The 25,982-nt window shown below is 35.1% G+C and overlaps 2 protein-coding genes across 2 annotated transcripts in view; one reads left to right on the forward strand and one right to left on the reverse strand.

Moving 5' to 3' along the window:
- Aldh7A1 (aldehyde dehydrogenase 7 family member A1) overlaps positions 1 to 25,982 on the forward strand; it is a 453,020-nt gene that overhangs the window by 287,763 nt on the left and 139,275 nt on the right. The window lies entirely within an intron of this gene.
- The window catches only part of LOC150095782 (mediator of RNA polymerase II transcription subunit 13-like), a 115,469-nt gene continuing 99,594 nt past the window's right edge, over positions 10,108 to 25,982 (reverse strand). The window contains exons 9-10 of the mRNA XM_090410097.1: positions 23,657 to 23,775; positions 10,108 to 12,143 (exon numbers count right to left, since the gene is read on the reverse strand). Coding sequence (XP_090266223.1) covers positions 12,011 to 12,143; positions 23,657 to 23,775 — 252 coding nt within the window. The 3' untranslated portion in view covers positions 10,108 to 12,010. The remainder of the gene's footprint in view (positions 12,144 to 23,656; positions 23,776 to 25,982) is intronic.

The following is a 25,982-nucleotide window of genomic DNA, read 5'->3' on the forward strand; positions in this document are numbered from 1 at the left end:
AATCATGGAAGAGAATAACTTGTATCATGATGATTCGTGCCCGCCATCAAAATAAGGATATTACGACTGCTGCCCAATGCTCCCTGAATACAGTAAAAACAATCAGGCATGAACTAGAGACTTGCAATGGTGACTACGAGGATGTAGCAAGAAGAAAGATCCCTAGCAGACGATCTGATTGCGTTCGTACAGCAGAATTCCTCGCAAATCTGCAGGAACAGGTGTTGAAGAACCCTGGCATTGGAATTCGGGCTTTGTTCGTGGAGTTGCTAACTGTAGTCAAGCCCTGGATAACAAGGGTAGCCAATGGTAGGCCGTATGTATGGCAGCAGGATTCGGCCCCTTGCCACACCTCTGGGAAAAGTCAAAAATGGTTGTCTGAAAATTTCTACGACTTCACCAGTCCAAATGTTTGGCCTCCAAACTCCCCAGACCTTAACCCCATGGATTATTTTGTATGCGGCGCAGTTGAAAAAGACACCAATCGCACTTCCAGTAATACAAAAGCCCAGTTAATGGATAAAATTAAAACAGTTTTTGCGGCCCTTCCCAGGGAGACTGTAGCATCAGCTTGTTCGAGGTTCCGAAGCAGAATTGAAGCTGTGATCGATGCTAATGGTGGTTATTTTGAGTAAATCTTGTTGATAGTATTGTAATTAACTCTGCCTGTAATGTTTTTTTGTCAATTCATTAAATTTAATAGATACAAAGAAGATTTTCTTTTTCCTTACGAAACTGTCAAATTTATCCCGAACACCCTGTATATATATACGTCGAAGTTACCATGGATGCGAAGTGCATATTAAAATTGTAATACCATTGATATTACATTGAAATATACGATGGATACGAAGCGTATGAGGATGAGTATTTGATCCATAATGGCCGGTAAGGTGGACCTTTTTCATGTGCGAAAACTTTTTAATTCTTTTTTTCATCGTAAACCTTTTTTCGTGTGCGAGGTATATGCAAAACTTTTTAATTTTCCTTTTTCATAAAGTAAAATCAGGGGTGCGAGATATACGCGAAGTCGAATTACATTCGAGTAAATACAGCATAAACAGTTTTGTTTCTCCTTGTGTGTAGACAGCGCCACACTTATTGTAAATATTTCGCGTTACGCAGTTACGAGAACTAATTAATTATTGTTCTCAATGAGCGATATAAAAATAGCTTTAATTTTTGTTTAATTAAAATTACATTTTATTACATATATTAAATTATATACTAATAATATACTTTTATTATTAAATAAAAATAAACGCTAACACCTATTATTCCCGATAAGTAAATGAAGTTTTGGTCCTATCTGACTTTTGGAGATTGAGGAGAAAGTTCAGTCTTCATTGGTAGCCAATCAGAGGTAACTGGCCAAAGACTAATCCGGCAAAGAGAGGAAGACAAGTGCCACCATCTCTCGGTCCCTAACACTAACGCAATATATTAGTCTGAAATATTGTGGCGTCTACGGTCGGTTATACTGAGCTTATAAAAAAAAAACTTCGATTTTCTGGGACTAAAAACTCGCTCGCCTGTGCCCAAGATAGACTAACTCACTGTTTCCAGAGTTAGCCTGTCTTGGGCACCTGATTTCTTCGACAGTTTCTTCGTTGTTACCAACTGTTTGGACAGTTGGTAACAACGAATCTAATGGAGTGCATACTTATGTTGCAAACGCACTTACTAATTTATCACCATAGAGGTATGGGTTAGAAAAAGATCCTTTAGTTAGCGAGTAGATTCGAACTCAGAAAGGCTTTCTTTAGGCCGTCTATTGCTATGAATGCAAAAGCCACTTCCACAGCATAAAATTATAGTTTTTAATTTAATTTTTATCTTGAAAAGCAAATGTATTTGCATCTGTAGGTGTAATTCCTGCTATCACATGCATGCTAGTTTTTCAAGTGTTCTAGCAATTTAGATGTATAAACTGCAAACTGTGCCTTAAGCAATTAAGGAAATGTACGACTGTTAATCTCACACAACCCTAAGTACAATGCAAGCAAAAAATGGCCTTTCCCATCCACCCATCTAATTCTTGGTCTTCCTCTTCTTCTGCTTCCATCAATTTTAGCAAGCATCATCATCTTCTCCAGACTGTCATTTTCTCGCATATTAATGTCAGAAGTATGACAATTTTTGCTTGATGATCATGGCTTTGAGAGAGCAATCTGGCTTTATTCTGTCCATCACTGATTTATTGGTTTGCTTTGCAGTCCATGGCATTCTTAATAAGCGTCTCCAAACCATAATTCAAATGCATATATTTTCCTTCTTTCACTCTTTCTCCGAGTCCAACTTTCACATCCATACAGTACCACATGAACGTATGTTCATGCTATCGTTCAAGATCTCACTAATATTAAGTGAGCCCAGGGTATCAACGAATCAAAGCTTTCCAGAGAGAAAGTAAAGCGGACAACTGCAGCAAAATCATGATCCTAAACGTTAACACTCGGATTGTTATATAAATTAAGTGGATATTAAATCCAACATCATTTCAAAGCCGAATACAGAAACTATAAGTTTCGTGTGAAAATTGACCAGAGAGCTTGCAGGAATACACTCACTGCAATACTATGAGTTGCCCTACCCGAACCTAACAGGAAAATATACACATCTCCGACGCTTCGAGTTCCTTAGTACTGAGAGTTTTTGTCCTCTTAGGTTTCTGCCTGGTCTTTGACGAAAACCAATGAGTTTGAAAGCGCTGTCACACACCAGTGAAACCTTATCAGCATGGACCAATAGGTGGAGAATATATGGGTGCTTTAGCGTGCGGCTTTGAAACTTTTATAGTTTCTGTATTTGGCTTTGAAATGATATTGGATTTAATATCCACTTAATTTATATAATTTTGCGTCGCCGAAGTGAAACCTTTTGGCTCTTAATTTTAGTAAATCCTCGTATTGTTATCTGTAATGGTGTCAGTTCTTCGGTACATTTTAAAGATTTAAACACAAATTTTTCATTTCTGGCAATTTCTTAAGCTCAAGGCAATGCCATTGATTTCCCCAGCAGGAAGTGCGTCTTCAGTTACTGCAAATTCTCTGATGTTATCACCAAAATTTCTCTTGTTCCACGTTATCTCAGATAGTTATATTTTTTTGCCAATTGCATAAATTCCATTTCTTTCCTCTCTTTGACTGTTACTCTTCCAGTCCATGTCCTCATCGTTGAATTTCCCATCATAATAATTACGTCCTTTACTTGTGTTAATTTGGCAATACGTGCTACCCACTCTTCCTTGCACCCCCTCTCCACACCATCAATTCAACTGTATATTTGATTCTGTTGGCTTCCATCTCATACTGGCAGCCTCAAATGAATTGCTTTCCTGATGTACTCCTAATTTTTGGCTTTAATTTTGCTGATATCACAGCAAAACATTTCCCTTCCTCATCTTCGACAAGATGAGGAAGGAAAATGCTATACCCATTGCATTCTGTGTGAACTCATCAGCCTCTATATACAAGTAGCTCCGTCGTGAAGTGACTTTATGTGCAAAGTATGTTTCCTTACATAACTTTTTGCTGCGGATCGTCAATTCAGAAAATCCGTCAGTAACATTGCTCATTGGAAAAAATGCTAATACTATGAAGCATTTAATTTTCGGCATCGGTTTGATAGCGTAACTTCAAACCAATGGCAACAATTTTGCGATAAAGATTTTGTGCCATATGAAATAAACCTGTTAGAGTTGATGTAAATATGTTAGAAAAAGCGTTGATAGTTGCTTTCTCGAAGTCAACCATTAATGTTTCGGGATCTAATCATGAACGCAAGCCCTTATAATCTGCTGTAAGTTAATCCTGATTTGCCAGGAAGCAAAGCAAAAAAGCCCCATGAAATCCTTAGGGGTCTCATGCCAATCCCGGATAAAGGAGGAGGATCGGTCAGATGAGTGTCGATGCTGTGACAGTAAAGGAAAAAAAAAAAAAAAAAAAAAAAACACGATTGTTATTTGATGCATATACGATCAACAGTTACATGCCAGCTCGGACGTCGCCCGGATCAACAAAGTCTGCGATACCAATCGAGGGTTGGATCGAAAAGTGGGATACCGAAAGTAAACAGGACTATTATGAGTCAGAACATGGAATGTACGACACTTTGGATGGCAGGAAAACTAGAATTACTTCGCCAGGAAATGAAGAGATATCGGTGTGATATACTAGGACTGGCGGAGTTGCGATGGACATCAGCAGGAAAGATAAATAGATACGAAGTCATATGGCCATGGCATGATACCAAGAATGAAGGCAGGAGTTGGTTTCCTTCTTAACAACAAAAAAAAAAGAGCTAGAAAGGCACTCTTAGGCTACAAACCAGTCAATGAACGAATCATAGCAGCAAGATTTCAAGCAAAACCATTTAATATAGTAATAGTCTAGATACATGCCCCCATATCTGACAGCACAGACGAGGATATTGACTTATTTTACATAGACCTGACAGACAATAGAAACAATACCAAAACAAGATGTACTAATTATTGAAGGAGATTGGAATGCCAAAGTCGGAATATATAATAATGGTTGGGAGAGTCATGGGAAAATATGATTTCGGAGAAGGAAATGAACGAGGTGAAAAAATGTTAGAATTTGCTGAGGACCACGAGATGATCTGTAACACAAAATTCCAGGAGTGTGGAAAATGGACGTGGCGATCAAACGATAGGAAAACCAAGAACATGGCCGATATGATTAAAAGAAGATGGATAACATCAGTATAGCAGTGTCGAACTTTTCAAGGAGCGGATATAGACTCGGACCATAGTTTAGTGATTGCAAACATCAAATTGAAATTAAATAAAAAAGTCGAGACCCCATCATTAGAAACGAAGAGAGCAAGAACAAGTGAAGGTGCAGAACAGTGTTAGAAGAGAAACTTAAAAGCAGTGGAGACCCGTACATAAGCACTGCGACACCCCCAAGGAAAAAATTAAATTTTGTATTTATAAGTAATAACAATGCTTACATTATATAAATACAATACATGTTCGAGGTTACAGCTTATGTTTTGACATTGATTGAATAGTTAATAATTGGAATTGTTCGATTAACGCTTTAGATTACGAAACAAATGCACTGCGATCTAACGCAGTGGCGGAATAATCACGTTCGACCAATCGCAGCCAGACTCGCCAATATTCGTTTGCCCTTCTCATTGCACGTAACTAATGAATCTGACACTGCTCTTTGGGCAGTGTATGATTGCGCGCGTTATTCTTTATTGGTGCGGTTCGTGGTGAGCTATTTTTTTTGCAAATCTTATTTTATTCTGTTAAAATAACACAATTATGTATTTATTATAGATACAGGGCTGAATTTTGACAAGTGTGAATGTTGAAAATATGAAAAGAATTATACTTTTTCAATTATCGTTACACGAAACAAATGCACAGCGATCTAACGCAGTGCGAGAATTATCGCTCCAATTGCAGGTAGATTCGCCGATATTCGTTGACGCTTGACACTGCTGGTTTGGGCAGTGTATCGATGCGCGTTATTTCTGTGAGATACGCAACTTTTATTATTGGTGTTTGTAAGTGGTGAGGGGGAAATATTTTTAATAAAGCTATTTTTTAATATGCAAATTTAATTATTACTAAATTGGTTACTGATTTAGGAACAAAAGAATTTTAAAAAATTTTATTTTGTATATGCCGTACCCCCACTTAAAATTTTCACCGGCCGCCACTTCTTAAAAGTATTATTATTATTATTATTATTATTATTATTATTATTTAACGGTGTCTCCATGGTGTCAAAAGACTCATCGCGGGAGACCCGACATTGACACACTAACCATTATTTACACAATACCTGTCATACCTCTCCTTAAATTCATTCACGGTTAAAGCATTCACAACCAGTTCTGGCAAAGCATTCCACCCATTCACAACCCTCCAAGTAAAAAATCTAGTCCTAACACCCTTGTTAACCACACTCTTACACAATCTCCAGGGATGGCCCCTCGTTCTCTCACATCCTGCATTGGTCTTAAGAATATCATCAGTATCAATCCTGTAAAATCCCTTTAACAATTTAAATACCTCTATCATATCTCCTCTCCTACGTCTATCAGCTAGTTTTTGGAGCCCACAGATCATCAATCTATCCTCATAGGGAACATCCCACAGACCTGCAACAATCTTTGTAACCCGCCTCTGAATCCTCTCTACCACTTCCGCATCACCAAGAAATCCTGGCGACCAGATCTGTGCACAATAGTCCAAATGCGGCCTTATTAATGCCTTATAGAGTGGAATAATAACTTCCCTATCCCTGCTAGTTAGTGTGTTCCTCAACAACCATGTAATTTGATGTGATGTTTTGGCAATCTTAGCAATATGCCCTTTAAACTTAAGTTCTCTGTCCACAATAACTCCCAAGTCTCTTGTCTCATCAACTTCCTGCAGTTCAGTTCCGTTAATATAGTAAACAGCATGCGATGTCATCCTCCCGAAGTGCATCACCTTACACTTAGCCACGTTGAACTGACAGCCATTTACCTCAGTCCATAGCGTCAGCCTATTTAAGTCATCCTGTAAAATATCCACATCATTTGAATTGATTATCGCTCTTCCCAATTTTGCATCATCAGCAAACAAGTGGATATTTCCATTCAAGGTATTTCCAATATCATTGATGTACAAATTAAACAATAGAGGACCAAGAACTGAGCCCTGAGGTACACCACTAGTCACTTGCCTTTTCCTGGACTCAGCTCCTCCGTAAACCACTCTTTGATATCTGTCCGCCAGCCATCCTTTAATCCAAATCACCATCTTCGGTATGGCCAAAAAAAAAAAAAAAAGGCTTTGCTTCCTGGCAAATCAGGATTAACTTACAGCAGATTATTCAGTACCTTAAAGGGCTTACGTTCATGATTAGATCCCGAAACATTAATGGTTGGCTTCGAAAAAGCAACTGTGAACACTTTTTTCTAACAATATTTACATCGACAACTCTAACAGGTTGTTTATTTCATATGGCACTAAATCTTTATCGCAAAATTGTTGCCAATGGTTTGAAGTTACGCTATCAAACAGATGCCGAATTCAACACGAAAATTAAATGTTTCATAGCATTACCATTTTTTCCAATGAGCAATGTTACTGGTGGATTTGTTGAATTGACGATCACCAGCAAAAAGTTAATTATTTACGCAGCATCTCTTTTAATTTGCACAATTTTTAAATTTCATTATGTTATGTATCACCTTAATAAAAATTGGCCTTTTTAATGAATTTATAATACCTTTATCATCCACTAATTATTTACAAAAATTAATGCAAAATGACTATGGCGAATTTTCCGGTTACAGTCTTGGACATAAGGTATCAGAATGCGAGTTATTTCTTCTGTATTTGAAGAGGTAGAGATATACCATGACTGTTAATTAATATAATAGACTAATTCTTTCTGCAAAAGTTTTTCAGAACATAAAAAACGAGCATAATGTACTAGTCTTAATAGTTTTAGCATTTTGACTAGGATGGTGGTGAGATTCAGCGTGGACATGATGGCCTGTATGAATCTTCTGAAAAATGTAGGCTTCTATCTGGTTGATGAAAAATTAGATCTAAAAAACGCTAACCAGGAATGGAATGCGTTCAACTTGGAAAGAAACTGCTATCTTACAGGAAGACCCATTTCAAATTGCCAAAATATCATTCATAAACCTTGAACCAATGCGTGTGTAAATGTTATCAGAGAAATATTGTTCAGCATTCCATGAAGTTGGCAATGGTAGGAGAAATAATCTGAATGTATAACAAAATCAAATAGATTAACAACCCCTGAAGGAAATTTTTCTTGAAGTAATTCAATAAAAGAATATTAGTAAACAAGGAGACATCTAAACTGATCATAATGTTGGAAGCATCCAGATGAAGATCAGAAATTTGATCTAAAACACTGCATTTCTAAAACCCAGTGCTTTGTATAAGCAGTTCTTCTAGTTGAAGTAGCAAGTCAATTGGATCAAAACTTAGATATCTTATAAGTGGGACATCCTACACAGTCAATGACCGGCCTTAATGGAGTACCCGGTCGACAATCTTTCAAAAGACCACATAAATGTAGACAGATGACCAAATAAGGTTTTGAACTTTTCTTTTGTTCTTCATCCCAAATACAAACATTATCAATAAGAGAATTAAGGGATACCCACAGCCAGGATCAGATTTGAGGGAGGACCTGTAAGCTGAATAGTCTCAAAGTAATAGAGATATTTTTCTATCCTATTCTCTTATCTTGAACAATAATAGCCTTTGCTTTATCAACTTTGGTAATAATTAAATCGTTATTCTTCCAGGATTTCAACACTTTAAATTCCAGAAAAAAAAAAGAAAAGAAAAAACAAACAAAAAAGAAAAGGTTTGGCACTAAAAAGAATTATGCACATTCGAAACAAATCCTATTCACTGCTTTTAGAGATAAGGATAGAAGGCATCTGTCTACGCTATGAAAAAGTCCATAAGAGGTACCTTAGGGAGAAATCACACCTTTTTGATAAAAAAAAAAGTTCATCCTGTGTTAGCAGTTGGCTGGAAATAATGAAGACAAATTTATCCATGTCAGAGACATTATGAATACCTAGTTTGAAAGTGGCTTACAAGTGAATGATCACAAAAAGCATTAAAAAATGTTGGTAAGAATTTCACGAAGAGTGTTAAAAATTTCAACCACTAATATAGATCCCACAGCGATCTTGATAAAGTCGATTTTTTAGCTTCATAAAGTTGATCATTTAAAAGGAACTTACTCACCTTTAAGTAAATCCAATGGGCTTTAGAAGATCTATCCATTCCTTTGATTTCACAACAGGTAGGAATAACCTGAGCCATCTTACAATGTTTTAGAAATATAATTCTGTTAATGCATTTAGTCTTCTTTACTAACAATTTACTGTATTGTTTATATTTCTTTTGACTATTAGAAACCTGTGGGAAACTAAACAGTCATTAACACAGTTGCAAATAAACTAATGGACGATGGTGTACAAAGCACGTTATAAGGATGTAAAAGAGAAGGCTTAAACAGAAAAATTTATTATATTAGAAATAAAATAAACATTAAATTATAACATCTGCCAAAAAAAACTGCATATAGATTGCAAAATACTGTTAATAGATTATTCACATAGCAAACACAAAAAGTATATTTAAAAAACAATGAATAACAAAATCAACCTATGAATACAAGTATATAAAGTGTGTGTGTGTGTGTGTGTGTGTATATATATATATATATATATATATATATATATATATATATATATATATATGTAAACTGCTTGCATTTGAACAGGATATAGATATTGTGAATAATGTTAGATTATTAGTGAGAGTTCAAAGTCATCACTTCCCAGAATTTTGAAATTTTTAGACCATTTCTAGGAAATGGTGACTTTGAATACTTGTTAAGAATCCAATGTGACTCATAATATCCTGTTCTTATGCAAGCAGTTAAATACACACATACATGTACTCGTGCATCGATTCAGTTATTCATTTTTTTACATACTTTATGCAAATAACTGCATATGTATACTCAATAAAATATGCCCTTTTTTATGCAAATGTTAATTTTTTTATTTTATTGATAATTTAGTAATTTTTCTCTTCATATACACTTTTACATCCTTGGCAACAAAGCTCAAGGCCCATTGGCTAAATTTGCAGTTTCCAATAGGTTCTTAACAGTATCATGTGACTAGCTGGAGTGTGTTAGAAAAAAGCACTCCATAACATCTGTTATCATTTTGTTCTCACTTCATATAACTCTCTGTTCTTTTGTGTTCATTCTGATGGGGTACTTGTAACGAAATCCAGGTGTTTTATATTAAATGCCGATTTAAGATTATACCTCAAAACCTTGTCTAAATTACAACTTCTACAGGCAGTTTTAAACTTTGCTAAGTTACTAGTGGTGTGTCAGTAATTTGTTTTGTGGTATTTTCCTTTTTACCAAGAGGTGATTAACATGCATCACCTGTGTTTGGCTAAAATCTCTTCAGATATACAATATGTCAAAAGAAATATTAAACAGACCAGAGATCATAGTTTTAGCAATATTTATATATTTTAATGTTTTCTGTAATCAAATCAAAATTCATAAATAAAATCAACCAGACTGCATGGTTAATGATATAAAGTTATGAAGGCATTAATATATTTGATAGGTGCTTACATGCTGTAAATAAACATGAAAAAAAAAAAAAAAAAAAATAAAATAAAAACTTAAGTGCAACTATATTTAATGCAAAGATAATTCATACCGTGAAGTTCTAATTCCTTCTGTAAATGTACCACTTAATTTGGCCAACAAGGGAAACTTTTGAAAACTGCAGTTGCTACTAAGAAATTTAATGATATTTTCACTTTCTGTGTTATAAAAGAGCATTAGTAAATAACAGATCACTGGATTCATGGCACTATTCTGGGATTTAAAAAAAAAGCTTAAAAAAATACACATTTTTGCCACAAGTGAAGGAATCAAGTGGGAGGAGCTATCACATTTCTGTCGTTTTGGTGCATACAAGTCGCACTTTGAATGCAACTAATATAAACAAGTGAGACAATGATATATATATATACACACACATATATATATATACATATATATATATACATACATGCATATATATACACAGACACACACCCATTTTATGTGACAATTTAACATTGGCAAAGCAGTGAATATGTATTCTTGTTTAATTTTTTTTCTCTTGTAATTAATACCCTTCATAAAGTTTATAGGACAACACAACACATATATACAACAGTGTTTTTTTACATGATCTGTAGAAAGATTTCAAATTTTATATATATATATATATAATGTGCATGCTTATAATCTGTACACTGTTCTGTACAAATCTGGAACCATACTGAGCATCATAAAAGAATGTCTCTACAATGTCATGATATAATTAACATTCCATATTTTAATTTCAAATATTCATTTATGTATATATATATATATATATTTGTTTATTTATATATACTAAGTAGTTATACATATTTGGACATATTTAAGAAATACGTCATTATAAAATGTATTAACATTAATCTCCTATTTCTCTTCTTAACACCAAAATATTTACAAAATAAATAACAGTTCTCAAATAGCTGGTTATCTGTTAAATACAATTTTGCTTTTTACACAAGAACATAAGTCAATCCTTGAGTGTGTTGAGCTTCCTCCTATAACAATCACTGGGGAATAACATAACCGCTATAACTTCCCTAATTTCTCTTGATCATACACGCACATGCATTCGTTCACTTTCTCTCACGCTCTCTCACACACATTCATGCGTGTACACACAATTTATTATTATATTTATACATCATTAATATACCCAGCAACTCAGCATGTGGGAAATCATTTCATATATTTTAATATCTTGAAATATATCTCTAAAAACGACAGCAGCGTGTAAATCTTCATTCTGAATTTGACTTTATATTCATATGTGCATGAAAATGGGCTTGCGTATAGAAGTATAATGTTCTAACATATCACATACTGGCCTTTCTTAACATACAAACTGATATGTTTAGACCACAGCAAACCCTTTACAAAATTCACTGGTATGTTGCATCTGTGAGCACAGGGTGTCTAAGAAATTATAAGAGATGGAAATATATTATCAGATTTGGAATAAGATTATCATTCTTAAGCTAGATTGAAAGAATGGATCTTTTTATATATGAATATAAAATTCATATATTATTAAATTAAGACAAATTATCATTATATAATTATTAAGACAAAATTATGAACATTATAACGTGAGGCCTATCTGCAATAAAAGCTGTTTTTTGTATATCACTAAATTATAATTTCTAAGACACCCAAATATACATCCAGTAGTCATAATAAAGCATTATGTAAAAAATGTGCACGTTTCAGGATGGAAAAGACAGAAGTCTCACTTAATTGCAAACAATCAAAACTCAATATGCTGCACAAACACCAAGGAATAGAAATTATCACACTAAGGCTTCCATTACATTGTACAACTGCACAAGGACTTGAACATGTATTGGTAAACAAGAGCGCCTGTCATGAGAACTGGGATCTAGTGCTAACCAGGATAATGCATTATATCCTTCCAATACACACCTAGAAGAGGAAGAAACATTACTATTATTATCATTTTTTAATAAGGAGAAACTTTTTTTAAAACTTATTCTTTATTATTATGATGAAATATAATTTTGGTAATTAATTCCAATGAGTCTACAGGTTCTGAATTTAAAGGGATCTTCTAAGTATACATATTTATTATAACAAAGGTTTTTTTGTTAGTGAGTGGGCAAAATTGTTATTATTATAAATGATCCTTTGGGGGTGTATCGGTTGGTTTTTGCAGTTTAAGGCTCGGAACAATTTACATAACCTTAAGGTGCAAGGTGAAGCTGCTAGTGGTGATGATAAAGCAGCCGGTAAGTTTCCTGAGGGGTTGGCTGAGATAATAAGGGAGGGAGGCTCAACAAGTGTTTAATGTGGACGAGACAGGCCTATTTTGGAAACATATGCCTAATCGTACCTATATCGCCAACGAGGAGAAGGCAGCACAAGGCCATAAAGCTGGTAAGGAGAAACCAGCTTTGCTTTTTGGGCTAATGCTGCTGGTGACTTAAAACTGAAGCCCTTGTTGGTCTATCAGGCTGAAAATCCAAGGGCACTAAAGGGCATTTGGAAGGGTCAACTGCCTGTCATCTGGAGATCCAATAAGAAGGCATGGGTGACACTTCAAATCTTCGAGGACTGGTTTACCAACCACTTCTGCCAGAAGTTCAAAGGTACTGTACAGCCAAGAGTCTGCCCTTTAAGGCATTGTTACTGTCTAGACAATGCCCCTGGTCACCCTGCTGCTTGGATGACTTTCACCTAATGTTAAAGTGGTTTACCTTCCACCAAACACCACAGCCCTTTTGCAGCCTATGGACCAGGGTGTTATTGCTTCCTTTAAGACCTACTACCTCTGCAGGACATTTGCTATGGCTTTCAGGGCAACTGAAAAAGACAGGAACTTAACCCTCAAAGACTTTTGGAAATCGTATAGCATTTATAATGCCATACAAAACAGTGAGCATGCTTGAGATGAAGTGAAGCAGACAAATTTGAATGGTGTGTGGAAAAAACTGTGTTCCCAGTTTGTGAATGATTTCCATGGCTATGAGGAGACAGTTGAGGCTGTCACAGAGAAGGTTGTTACCCTGAGGAAGCAGATGAATTTGGAAGTGGAGGCCGAAGATGTCACAAGGCTTCTGGCATCTCATGGGGAGGAGTTGTCAGCAGAAGACCTCATTCAGTTAGAGAAGCAGCTGATTGAGGAGGAGGAAACAGTTCCAACCCCTGAACCCAGGAGATTCACCACCAAGGGCTTGGCAGAAGGTTTTGTCCTCACTGAGGATGGGCTGGCCAAGTTTGAGGCTGAGGATCCCAACACTGCTAGGAACAGAAAGGTCTTCCGAGGGGTTATGGATTGCCTGCAGTGTTATAGGGAGATATACGAGGAGAAGAGGATGGTATCATTCAAGACTAGTCTGGAACGTTTTTTCACGAAGGTAGAGAGGCCTGCAGCAGGTGCTGGTACCTCAACTGTCTTTTCAGTTCCTCTTCCAGCCTCTCCATCTTCTTCAGTTGCACCTACAGTATCTCCTGCAGCCTGTCCTGACTCTCCTTCTATTAAGTCAGTCTCTCTCTCTCCTTGCAATGCCCCATCCAGTGTGCAAGCCAACCACAGGATAAAAGGTAAAGAATTGTTTTAATTTTATTTATTTATTTTAATCACTTGTACAGAATGCAGTTTCATTTGTCATTTTTATGTACTATATAGTAATTACGTTCTCCCTTTCATTTTCCTATGGCCTAGTTCTATTTCTTGATATATACGTATGACTTTAGGGTGTTTTAGGTTAGGTAAGTAACTTAAGCTATGGTAATTCTGACTTGCATTGAAAATCACCTTATGTCAGTCCGTAGGAATGGATCTCCGATGTAACTTGAGGACCCCCTGTATACAATTTCTGTATTAATTGAACCTTGCTATGGAAGCAAGCACACAGGGACGATCTTCCAGAACATTGCAAAAAGCATTTTACAAAATATGGTACAAAGGGCTTCTTTTCAAACTTCTGGAGGCCAAATTCCCACAAAATGATCAAACTTACCATATCCTACCTCAGTAATTGCAAACTGGGAGCGAAGCTGTAGGGAATCATATATTCTGAATGTAAAATCATAGCAATTACTCCCTTCCCACCTCCCAAAGGGCTTTCTGTTATAAGACTTAAGAGAATCTAATTTTTCTGAAGTTCTATTAACATATTAGTTAGTTGTTGATTGCTTTCTGTGCACAGAAAAGTCAAGGGTGATTAAGCACTCTGGTTATGAGACAGTTAATGAAGACAAGTCTTTTACCATTACCTAATACCATCAGGTTAGAAGAAAATGAAAGTCCAAGATTACATCTTTAATGTTTCCAAATGCTCTCTTAAACCTATTGGTATTTTGAATGAGTGGCAGTACTTGGGGTTAATGTTTTTGGCTACAGGATGATGACCCTGGTCGAGTCAACTTTCAACATCTGGATCAGCTTCATAAAGCTCCATTGAAGCCTCACATTGCTGAAGCTTTTTTTTTGCCCATTCTTTAGTATTAGGGAAACCAACCTTGACCATCCTAAATAGACTAGATAAAAAGAAATACAGCAATCCCTCGATTAATGCACCTAATGTGTTCTTTAAAACAGGAGCATTAATTGAAAATGCACTAATTGAATATAATAATCTATGGAAAAAAGTATATTTCGTTCCTCAAATTTCTATTTTGATCCTTAATTTTTTATAAAACAATTAGGGTATAACTCAGGGCCTCGTTAAAGGAAAACCGTGAAGCTGAAAGACAATAAAAGATATTCAGAATATAAATTTATTATTCTACTTCTTAACAAATAATTGATCAAATGTAGTTTGGCGGGCATTCTGTTCCTTTTCTTTTCTTTTTTTTTTTTCTTACAACTAACAGTATGGCCCTATTGCCTTTTCTACTACTTCTGCCAATTTTACTGCTTCTCTCTTCATTGCTGCTTAAAAACTTCGATTGTACAAAAATATTTTAAATTCTTTCTGTGAAATCTCTTTGGGCTTGTCAGTGATTAAATTTTCTTCATATTATTCAGGACCTTCCCACTGGGCATCTAAATTTAGCAGGTTGGAATCATTCAATTTCTCAGAATGAGATTTAATTAACTTAGATTCATTTGAAAAGCCTCTAAAATCATTTGCACAATGTGTTTCCAAATGGCTTGCATGTTGCTAGCAGCAATAACAGCTATTGTGACCAACAATAGCCCCTTCTTCCACAATTTTCTTCAAAATCTCTGGATAATTTGAGGTCACCTCCTTATCTGCACTTGCAGCTTTGCCTGTGATTAGAACATTATGTAGGCTATTTCTCTTTTTGAAATGCTCAAACCACTCAGCACTGGCATGGAATTCTTCTTTTCCATCATTCATAGCCCTTTCTTTTAAGGTTGCAAAGAGACTTAATGCTTTTGATTTAATAAGGTCAGTGCTAAGCAGGATCCGTTTTTGTTTATAATCTTTGATCCATGTAGAAAGAAGTCTAATTCAATCATTATAGTACTCTGATTTAGAGTGCATGCATGATGAACTTGAAGCAGCTTTACCTTTCTCTTTGTATTCAGCAGCTTTCACTTTTTTTGCTCATGATGAAAGGTTGGAAAAATACTTTAAAATTTTAAAAATCTGTAACATTTATTTTCAAGATGTATATAGGTGCACTAATCGAATTTTAGAGGCACAGTAATCAAATTTGGGTACAGAAAAAAAATGATGTGCTAATTGAAGGCACATTAATCGAGGGATTGCTGTACACCAAGCAGTTAGATCTCAACTTAGAACTACCACATGATGTTCCAGTTGCTTATTTTCATGTGGCCATTAAATCTGGTGGATTAGGAATTCCTGCAATGAGATGGATGGTTCCTCAGGTAAAATATCTAAGGTTATATAAACTCCAACATAGCTGTCTTTAGCACACTTCTTTGAATCAATGAGAATTAACTAAAACATTATGTTGAATTTTTTTGATAATGGAATGCCTATTATTTCTAACTCTCTTGAAAGGAAGAGATGAGAAAGACTTTTATATCCTGCAGCTGATGGGAATCCCTTCAGTGGCTTGGAGAGGGTTCCATCTCAACATCTTTGAGTACGGGAAGGAACAAGAATGTTATCAGGATGGGATTATATAGATCTGGTCAGACTAGGATAAATGCCCTTACTACAAAGGCTCGTATAGCCCGTGGAAGGCATAACATAGATACTTCAGGTTCAGAGAGAGTATGAACCACATCTCAACAATTTAGAACCAACAACATTAGAATAAAAAGACATGAAGCAATATTTACCATCATAAAGAACTGACTAGAACAGAAAAGATGGTTAGTGAAAAAGGAACCAAATATCATGACTGAGGTAGGCATAAGAAAGCCTGATCTTTTGGCATTAAGAGATGGAAGTGTTGTTATCCTGGACAACCAGGTCTATGGATGAAACTGAGACCTAGAGAGAGATAATGAAGATAAGATAGATTATTACTTTATGTAGTAGGTAGCCACATCTGTCCTGGTTAGTTCGGATCCTGTTGATTGATGACCAAATCTTCCTAGGAAGAGCAAAACCAGGCTGCAGAGCACAGGGATCTTCTACCAGGAAGCTGTTTGTTGGGAGATTGTTGGACCAGTATCCTGTTAAATCTTGAATGAAAGGTTTATTATATGTAAAATATTTCATTCAGATTTAACAGGTACAAAAATTCCCGGAGAAAATGCTTGTATATAGGTATAAGTGAAATGGTTGATAAGAAATAACGAAATAGTCATTTAATTGTAAATTTTCCTATGTAATATAATGCTAAGTATCCTTGTAAAAACTGATAAGAGTTGAAATTTAGTGAAAGTTATGTTAACATGAGAAAGTTAGGTTTAAGTATACAACAAGATAATCGGCTTAAGGAAATGACCCCAGGCAGTCACGTACACGAGGTCTAAGTTGTGCGCATGGAGAACGCAACAAGGAGAGAATGGTACCAGGTGCAAGAATTTTGGGTGCTGGCTGGAAAAGAGTGACGTAGTAGGGAGAACAGCTCAGCAAAGATATAGAGCTTGGCAACGCCAACTGGGGGGGGGGGGGGGGGGGGTGTGTTTTTTTTTTGTTCAGGATTCCTGTTCCAGTCATTTCCGGAGAAGGTGTGTGAGAGCGGTCAAAAAGAACGATGTCCAGTGGCAGCTATGTGGCCAGATACCAATCCAGCGCAATAATGTAGAAACTTTTCAATTCCTTTGCATGCAAGAAACAGTGTGCAGTAATGTGCGGATATGCTCAGCGATTGGACTTACAAAAATGAAACAGGACTTTAGTATCTAATCAACTAGTAGATTGTCTTAGCTCTGAGTAAGAATTCATGTACAGTGTGGTATTGAATTGCTAAAGTATGTTATAGCCTGATAGTTGAATAGGATGAAGTTAGAAATTTAACTAGTTGTAGATATTGTCTCACATTGTTTAAGACTAGGAGTATTAAGGTTATGTCTGGTTAATCAATTTCAATTTGTAGGAGAGATTCAGTTTTGTTAAGTGATCTTAATATTTGTATATTGTAATAGAGCAATGAATAAACCTTTCTTTTTCTTACCTAACAAAATTGCCTAATCTGGGAACTCAATGCACCACTCATAAAAATAGAACCAGTGTGAGTTAAAATTTGGGGATAGCTACGACTGCAGTAAGAGTAAAAATATACGAGGGTTTTGTAAATGGGAATTTTAATTGCTGGGTCATCGAATAGTGTGTCATTCCGAGTGTTAACTCCCTGACAAGGAGAATTCTCTTGTCTAAGAATTTGGATGGCGCAGCTTTAACAAACAACTTTTTTCAAATTCTGACACGAAGTTAATTCCAGATTTGTATCAAAGAAATTTGGCTCAATCGGGGGGCAATTTCTTTGTCTACCAAGTTTTGCACATGCGAGCAATTTAAGTAGTGGCCATAGAACGGAAAGGGTGAAAGCAAGGAAAAGAATTTATTTCAAGTAATAGGGATATTCACTAATAATAATAAAAAACAAAAAACAAAAAACAAATAACACATAAAACAAGAAAGGATAAAAAATTTAACAATCCTCTCCACATTTTGGCAGGGTAACTTTGGGCACTCTTTTCATTCGTTTTCGATAATTAAGAAATGGGCTGCCTAGTTTAAACATGGTTATACTAGCCTTGAAGATGATCCACGTGAAGGACGTCCAAAAAAGTGTAACAACACCAGAAATCATTGATCAAGTGTACAATATGGTATTGGATGACCAGCGAGTCAAAATGCATGAAATTGTCGAGACTATAGGCATTTCAAAAGAACGTGTAAGATATATTTTGCATGAATAATTGCAAATGAAAAAGCTTTGCGCAAGATGAGTGCTGTGTTTGCTCACAGCAGATCAAAAACGCTCTCGCATGAAAATCTGTGAACAGTGTTTGTAGCATTATAACAAGAATAAAACTGACTTTGTGCATCGATTTATTACTATGGATGAGACTTGGATTCACCATTACACACCAGTCAAAACAGTGGACAGAAGCTGGTTGTTCAGCACTAAAGGAGACAAAGTCGGTTCCATCAGCAGGAAAGGTCATAGCATTGGTGTTTTGGGATGCTAAAGGTATTTTGTTTATTAATTATCTTGAAAAGGATAAAACAATAACAGGGGAATATTATTCTGATCTTTTAACCAGACTAGACGAAAAAATTTGTGAGAAAAGACCCGGTTTGCAGAAGAAAAAAATCATCTTTCATCAGGATAATGCATCTGCCCACAAAGGTTTTGGCAAGGGGAAAATTAAGGGATCTGCACTATGAATTGTTGGAACATCCACCCCATTTCCCAGATTTGGCTCTCTCTGACTTCTATCTCTTCCCAAAACTAAAACTCTTCCTTGCTGGTCAGTGTTTTTCTTCAAATCAAGAGGTGATTGCAGCTGTAGAGGGGTATTATGCAGATCTTAATGAGAACCACTATAGGGATGGGATAATGGCGCTGTAGCATCGCTGGAATAAATGCATTAGTCTTAAGGGAGATTATGCTGAAAAATAAAAATAATTTTGAAATTATAAATTCTTTTTTTCATTGTTAGGCCGAGAACTTTTCAGACTACCCTCGTATTAATACCAGAAACACTTAAGTTTATTATTTTTCTCGTAAAACTTTTGGCTAAGTTTCGTAGCCATTGTCAATACAGTTATAGGAAAACTTAAAAAAGAACAATTTAATTGAAGGCACGTGCAATATCGGCTGCAGGAGAATAGTTCCATCTGCATTAATAGATATTCAAAATAAATTACAATAAATTGATTTAGTTAATTATTCTTAAATTATAAACAATATTTAATTACAATTATGGAGCACATGAATGGTGAGTATTGGTTAATATAACTTCCTAAAATTGAGAAACTTTTAGGCAATCATTTATGTTCAGATTTGGGTTGTAAATGTGTGCTTCGCAGCTTTCTTTGTAGATAAAGTGTGGTTTACTTAACTGGATTTGCTAAGAGAAATGTTTTCCTGATGTTTTTTCAGACGAATTTGTGCAGATCGACCAGTTTGTCCATAATAACATAAGTCACATGAGCAGGGAATTATAAACTACAGGATAAGATAGAAGATATTTGTCTTTTGGTGAGATAAGGAATGTATTAAGTTTGAGAACTGGATGGAAAGAAATCTGATGAAGTAATCTCGCTATTTTTTCAGAAAGTCCCTGAAAATATGGAATACAAATTGTGGTAATTTCTTCTTGAGGAGGCTAACCCTCCTCAAGAAGAAATTACCACAATTTGTGCCATAATTATTGATTATTTTTTAGATAGAAAAAATTTTCTCCAGATATTGTAAAATCAGATTACTTTATTTGAACAACATATTCTGGATGTTTTTTTACCTAAGCCATCGGTTTGGTATACAGTTATGTTAATGATGTCTTTGTTGTATGGAACTCCTCTTTGTCTGATCTTCATGAATTCTTTAGAAAAATTAATTCAATTAACCAAAGTATCAAATTTACACTAGAAGGCAACAATTGTCGTCCTTTTCTGGATGTTCTCATTCTATGTCAACCAAATGCAGTTTACAGTTCTCAATATACAGAAAAGTTAAAATTAATGTATTTACCAATTCATACTGGTAAATACATTAATTTTAACTTTTATCATTGCCCTTGTCAGAAATACGGTGTAATCAAATCCTTAGTTAACAGAGCTCATAAAATTTGTTCTACAAATTCTTTTTTAAACAAACAACTGGATATTGTCAGAATTACCTTTAGTGCAAATGGTTATAATGCAAAAACTATCAAAAAAATAATCAATAATTATGGCTATCGTCCTAACCCTCCCTAAGAGGAAATTACCAGAATTTGTATTCCATATGTTAAGGGAGACTTTCTTAGAAAACAGCAAGATTACTTTCTCAATTTTGGGAAGTTATATTAACTAATACCCACCATTCATGTGTTCCATAATTGTAATTAAATATTGTTTATAATTAACTAAATCAATTTATGGTAATTTGTTTTGAATATCTATTAACCACGCTACCAGCCAGGACGTATATATACGTCCAAGTTAGCATGGATGCGAAGTGTTTGAGGATGCACATTTGATCCATAATGGCCAGTAAGGTGGTAAATGCATATGGAGCTATTCTCCTGTAGTGCATATAACATCATGTGCTTTCAATTAAACTTTTTTTTTTTTTTGAGTTTTTCTATAACTGTATTAATAATGGCAATGAAACTTAGCTGAAAATTTTACAATAAAAATATTAAATGCAAGTGTTTCTGCTATTAATATTTTATAATGAATTTTTCCGTTTATGTCTCGATGTTCAGATGAATTGAAAGACATTGTTTAGAAGAATATGGCTCACTGCTAGCTTTTTTTGCTATAACCATTCCTTTCAAATAAAGGCATGTAGTGTGTAAAGTCCTATAAGAATGCACAAGTAATAGGTCTTATCACCTAAGGCATCAAAACATTTTCCCTCTGAGCACTTCAAGGAACACTGGTCACACAGAGGATGATGAACAGGATACCTAGCAGAGGTGTTGGTTAGGCTTTGACATATAATTGTAAAGTTGTAAAGTATGCATTAATGCTAGGCACACTAAATGTGTGTACATTCAGTTGATGTGTGCTAGTTATTGTCCTAGCATATAAGTACTGTAATGTGAAGAATTAAAAATAAAAAAAAATATATATAATAATGTCAAAAGGTCCCATTTAATTCAATTTTCATAGTAATTTATCTGGGAATGATTCCAGGTTTGGAATACTGTCAAATGGTGAATGTATCCATATACTGATGCCAACATCCTAACTTGTAATGTACAAATTCTTTATAAAATACTAGTCTTTTATATAGAGGGTGATCAAAAATTTAACTATCTCTGTTTAAGGCCTTGTGGAGCACCATCCAAACTTTGCAGGAATACATCATGCAGAAGAAATATTTGATGGGAAAAAAAAAAGTAGTTCCAAACTTCACCACCAAGGACATTGTAAACACCAAATGCATGAAATTTGCATATCATGCAACTCAGCAGGTGACAGGAGGGTTTAAAAAGATAGACACAGGATTTCTCCCTTCATTTGGTTGTTAATACTGTTCACAGTGATGGCACTAACCTTGCCTTAATATGCTTTGCTCATGAAGCTGTACTGTGCAAATTTTGTCAACTGAACAAATGTTGATAAGGTCCACTATATCCATTTGCTTTGCAGTAAATGATTAATTGTTTTGAGGAAGTGGGATTGTTAAGCGTTAGACCTGGCAAAGGTTACAAATCAATCAGTTCACAACAAATGAATGTAGTTGCTACTGCTGCTGTGGAGCAGGCCATTAATAACAGCATTGTTTCCTGCAGTGCATGTGTTTTAATAATACATATGGATATGTCTTACACAGCTGTCTGGAAAATTATACAGAAGATTCTGGATTTCTACTCATTCAAGATAACCCTGACAGAAGAGTTGTGCCAATAGGACTTTGAAAGTCGACTGACATTTGTTTTAACATTCCTTGTTTGAGTGGATTTGGATGGCTGTGGATGATTTTGTGTGGAGATGAGGCTCACTTTCACCTGAACAGAGCTGCAAATACCCACAATTGCGATATAGACTATGCAAAACATGTTTGCAATTCAACAAATTCTTTGTTAATTTTAGTTGTTTATCGTTGGACCATCTTTCTTCGAGGACATTTGCCATTTGGGTCCTGTAACTTGCTCAGTTACTACTGACAGGTAGTGCGACATGATAAATAATTTTGTTATGCCACAGCTACAGTAGTGCTCGTGCATGGATTCAGTCATTTTTATGCAGGATGAGGACCCTTCCACACATTCGTCGATCCATACAGGAGGTTCTTCAAGAACATTTCATTGAAGCCAGAGTGATTAGCCAAGTGTTTCCCACTGTATGGCCACCTCGTTCACCTGATCTATCCCCGCCATGACTTCTGTCCCTGGGGATTTCTCAAAGCTGTGTTCTGCCACTGAACATATTGTGCAAAGGATGTAGTTTGTAGCATAACAGGAAGAGCAGCATGTCAAACAGTACAGCCCATGAATGCATAATAGAAGTGAATAAAAATGCACTATTTAGGCTAATGATGCCTTTTCTCTTCCTTAAACACACAAAAGAAAAATTACTATATCTAAATTGTCGAACTAACCCCCCCCCCCCACCAGATATCACTTCTGCATGATGCACAATGTATTCCTGCAAGGTTTCAGAGCATTTAGATAACTGTGGATGGCGCTCCACAAGGGCTTAAACAGGGATACTTTAATTTTGATCACCTTATATGTGGACAAACTGTTAAAATAATACTTTATATGGCACATATATAATGTTGTACGCTTATTTATTTATTTGTGTGTGTGTGTGTGTGTGTGTGTGTGGCAAAGTTGAGAACTATGCTAAACTTAATAAAAAGTCAGATAAGAAAGGTGGCATGAGCATAATAAGTACCAATTCATTTTAAACCTTTTACTATGTACTGTATTCAAAAGAATACTAAGTACAATTTACAAGCATAATTTATTAAGTCGGTCAGTTGCATGTAATCTCAGGCTGGTTTATCTGTTTATCTGAGATGAAAAACCTGAGTTTCTAGGAGAGGAAGTCTTTCTACTCCTACATGAGATCAGTTAATTCACCTTCGGTTGAAAAGACCCAACCTCTTTGCATTCTAGATGGGATATGAATTCAGACCTTTTCAACTAAAGGGCACTGTTGTTACTGACTGAGCCATGAAGTCATCTTATGCATCCCTCCCCTTAAGGGAGATGCATAAGATGACTCTATATTGTCAAATCAGTATCAAAAGTTTGACAAATTGTTTTTAGGTATGACATAAGTTCAGGAATATACATACATATACATATATATATATAAAACCAGCAAAAAAAAAATAGAAAATGACATTTTTTACTCACTTAATAACAAACTCATTTTCCACTTTTAATTTTTTAAATAAATACTAACCTGAGTACATCAGTTGTTAAGTTAGAATCCAATGGATGATAATTTCGTATGTGAACACTCTGATGAAGCAAATCATCAGAATTCTGTTGTACAGATGGAGTATGAATGTGAAGTGCTGACTGTATATATATAAAAAAATAAAAAAAAATTAATCAACAAAAACTCAGTGTGTGGATTAATTATAATAACTAGAGACAGTAATTCATTTTAAACCTTCTACTATGTACTGTATTCAAAAGAATACTAAGTACAATAATTTCCCAATTATACAGCCCTTGATTACATAACAAACTCTTATCTGGCAAAGATAAATGCTGGCTTGGAGGCACAAAAAATATATTCCATACATTCTGTCCATTAATAAAAAAAAAAAAAAAAAAAAAAAATCAGCTAACGCCTTTTTATTCCCGTATACGGGAGTAGGCGAGGCCATTTAGCCCTATCTAACTTTTGGAGACTGAGTGGGCAGTTCAATCTCTACTGGTACCCAATCAGAGACAGATGGCCCAAGGCTATCACTAATTAAGCGGTACGCAGTGAAGAGAGATGGCTCAAATGTGCCGCCATCTCGTGGTCTGTCCATTAATGCTTTTCATAATTTCTTTTTCACTTTTTTTTTTTTTTAATGAAAACCCCTTCCTTCCGTCCTTCTATCCAAAAATAAAACCTAATAATTAATCTGCATTGCATCATGTATTTTTAAATAAATATTACCCCAACTATATCAGCTATTAAGTTAGAATCCAATGGATGATAACTGTTATTCTGTTTATCATAGTAGTGTGTTTGCCACTGAGAATAAAGCATGTGCTAGTCTATTAATCAATCATCAATTTCCCATAGTAGCCTAAACACTAAGGCACATCTGACTGAATCAATCCACCTAATCTTTGGTCTTCCACAGGATCTCTTTCCTGCCATCTTGGAATCAACACCTACTTTATTCATCTTTCCTCACTCATTCTATTTAAGTGACTAAACCACCTTAGATTAACTCTGCTCACACATTCTTGAATGCTAACAATGTTGAATTCCTTCATAACTGCTTCATTTTTAATATGATTCTGCAATTGATACCATCAGTTCACTTCCCAAATTTTTCTCAGAACTCTCATATCCGTGGTTTCCAGTCAAGTGCGTTATTTCTAACCTGACTATGAGATCCATAACTTAAAACTTGTTTGAATACTGTCTTGTGTACTGCTGGTTTGGTGTTTTGTCTAATTTCTCTCTTTATTCCATATAAATTTATTTAACTGGCTCCCCACCATACTAGCTTTTCTTATTCTGTTGTATATTTTCAAATGTAATTTGCATCTTCACAAAAAAACTGTGCCTAAATAGCCGAAATATTACGGTGAAATAATGAAAACAAATTTAAAATGTTTTAAGACTAAGTAGATTTTTTTTTTTATCTTAAAAGAAACGTATTTAATTTTTATTATTTCTTTTTTGTTATTTTTTATATTTCAATGGAAAAAAATCACACATTGTTCACAAATTTTGCTTCCTGCTTATTTCGGCACTTAATGGATATTAGTAAATATATGCATATATGTTTCATTTCAAAGGTATTGATAAGAAGCATAAAAAAGCTTACAAACGCAAAATCATGAATATAAATACAATAAATATTATAATAATATATGTCTGTATTACGATTTTTTTTCCGATGGGGCCGTGAAATATTTTAATTTTTCCAAAGGGGCCTTTACATCCATAAGTTTGGGAAGCACTGATATAGATGACAAATAAGAGTGGAGATAATGTGCATCCTTGTCTTACCCCCTGATTTTGCATCAAACCATCTTCCTGTATTTCCTTCAATTCTAACTGCTGACTTATAACTTAAATATAGACTATGTATTGCTCTGTATAATGTTCCATTTAAACTATATAATTGTAGTGTTTTAAAAAGCATATCTAAAAACGGATGTTCAGTTTTCTTTTCTTTTTTCCAAATAAATATACAACTGTAATGAAATTTCAAGATCTTTATCATACTGGGAGTTTAAAGACTGAGAATAAGTTGCTACTCCGTATAAAACAACGTACATGAACTAACATTAAATAAAAACCAGATACTAGTTTTTGTTTCTTTCTTCAAGAAACAAAACAAAAACAAAAAGATATGTATTTACAATAAATGTCATATCCCCACGTGCCCTCGAGGGTACAGCGGTCTGACATACGTTAGTTTACAGGCCAAAGTTAACCCTGTGAGAATGGCCAGTCCTCAGCAGAGTGCCAACAGCATTGAATGATTTGTCCCCTTTTAACTACTAAATTTTAGATGCAACAAAAATTATTTTTTTGCATCTCACAA

This window comes from Typopeltis vanoorti, chromosome 20, assembly GCF_054136105.1.
Source record: "Typopeltis vanoorti isolate ZY-2024b chromosome 20, IOZ_Tvanoo_1.0, whole genome shotgun sequence".
In the NCBI taxonomy this organism is placed as follows: Eukaryota; Metazoa; Arthropoda; class Arachnida; order Uropygi; family Thelyphonidae; genus Typopeltis; species Typopeltis vanoorti.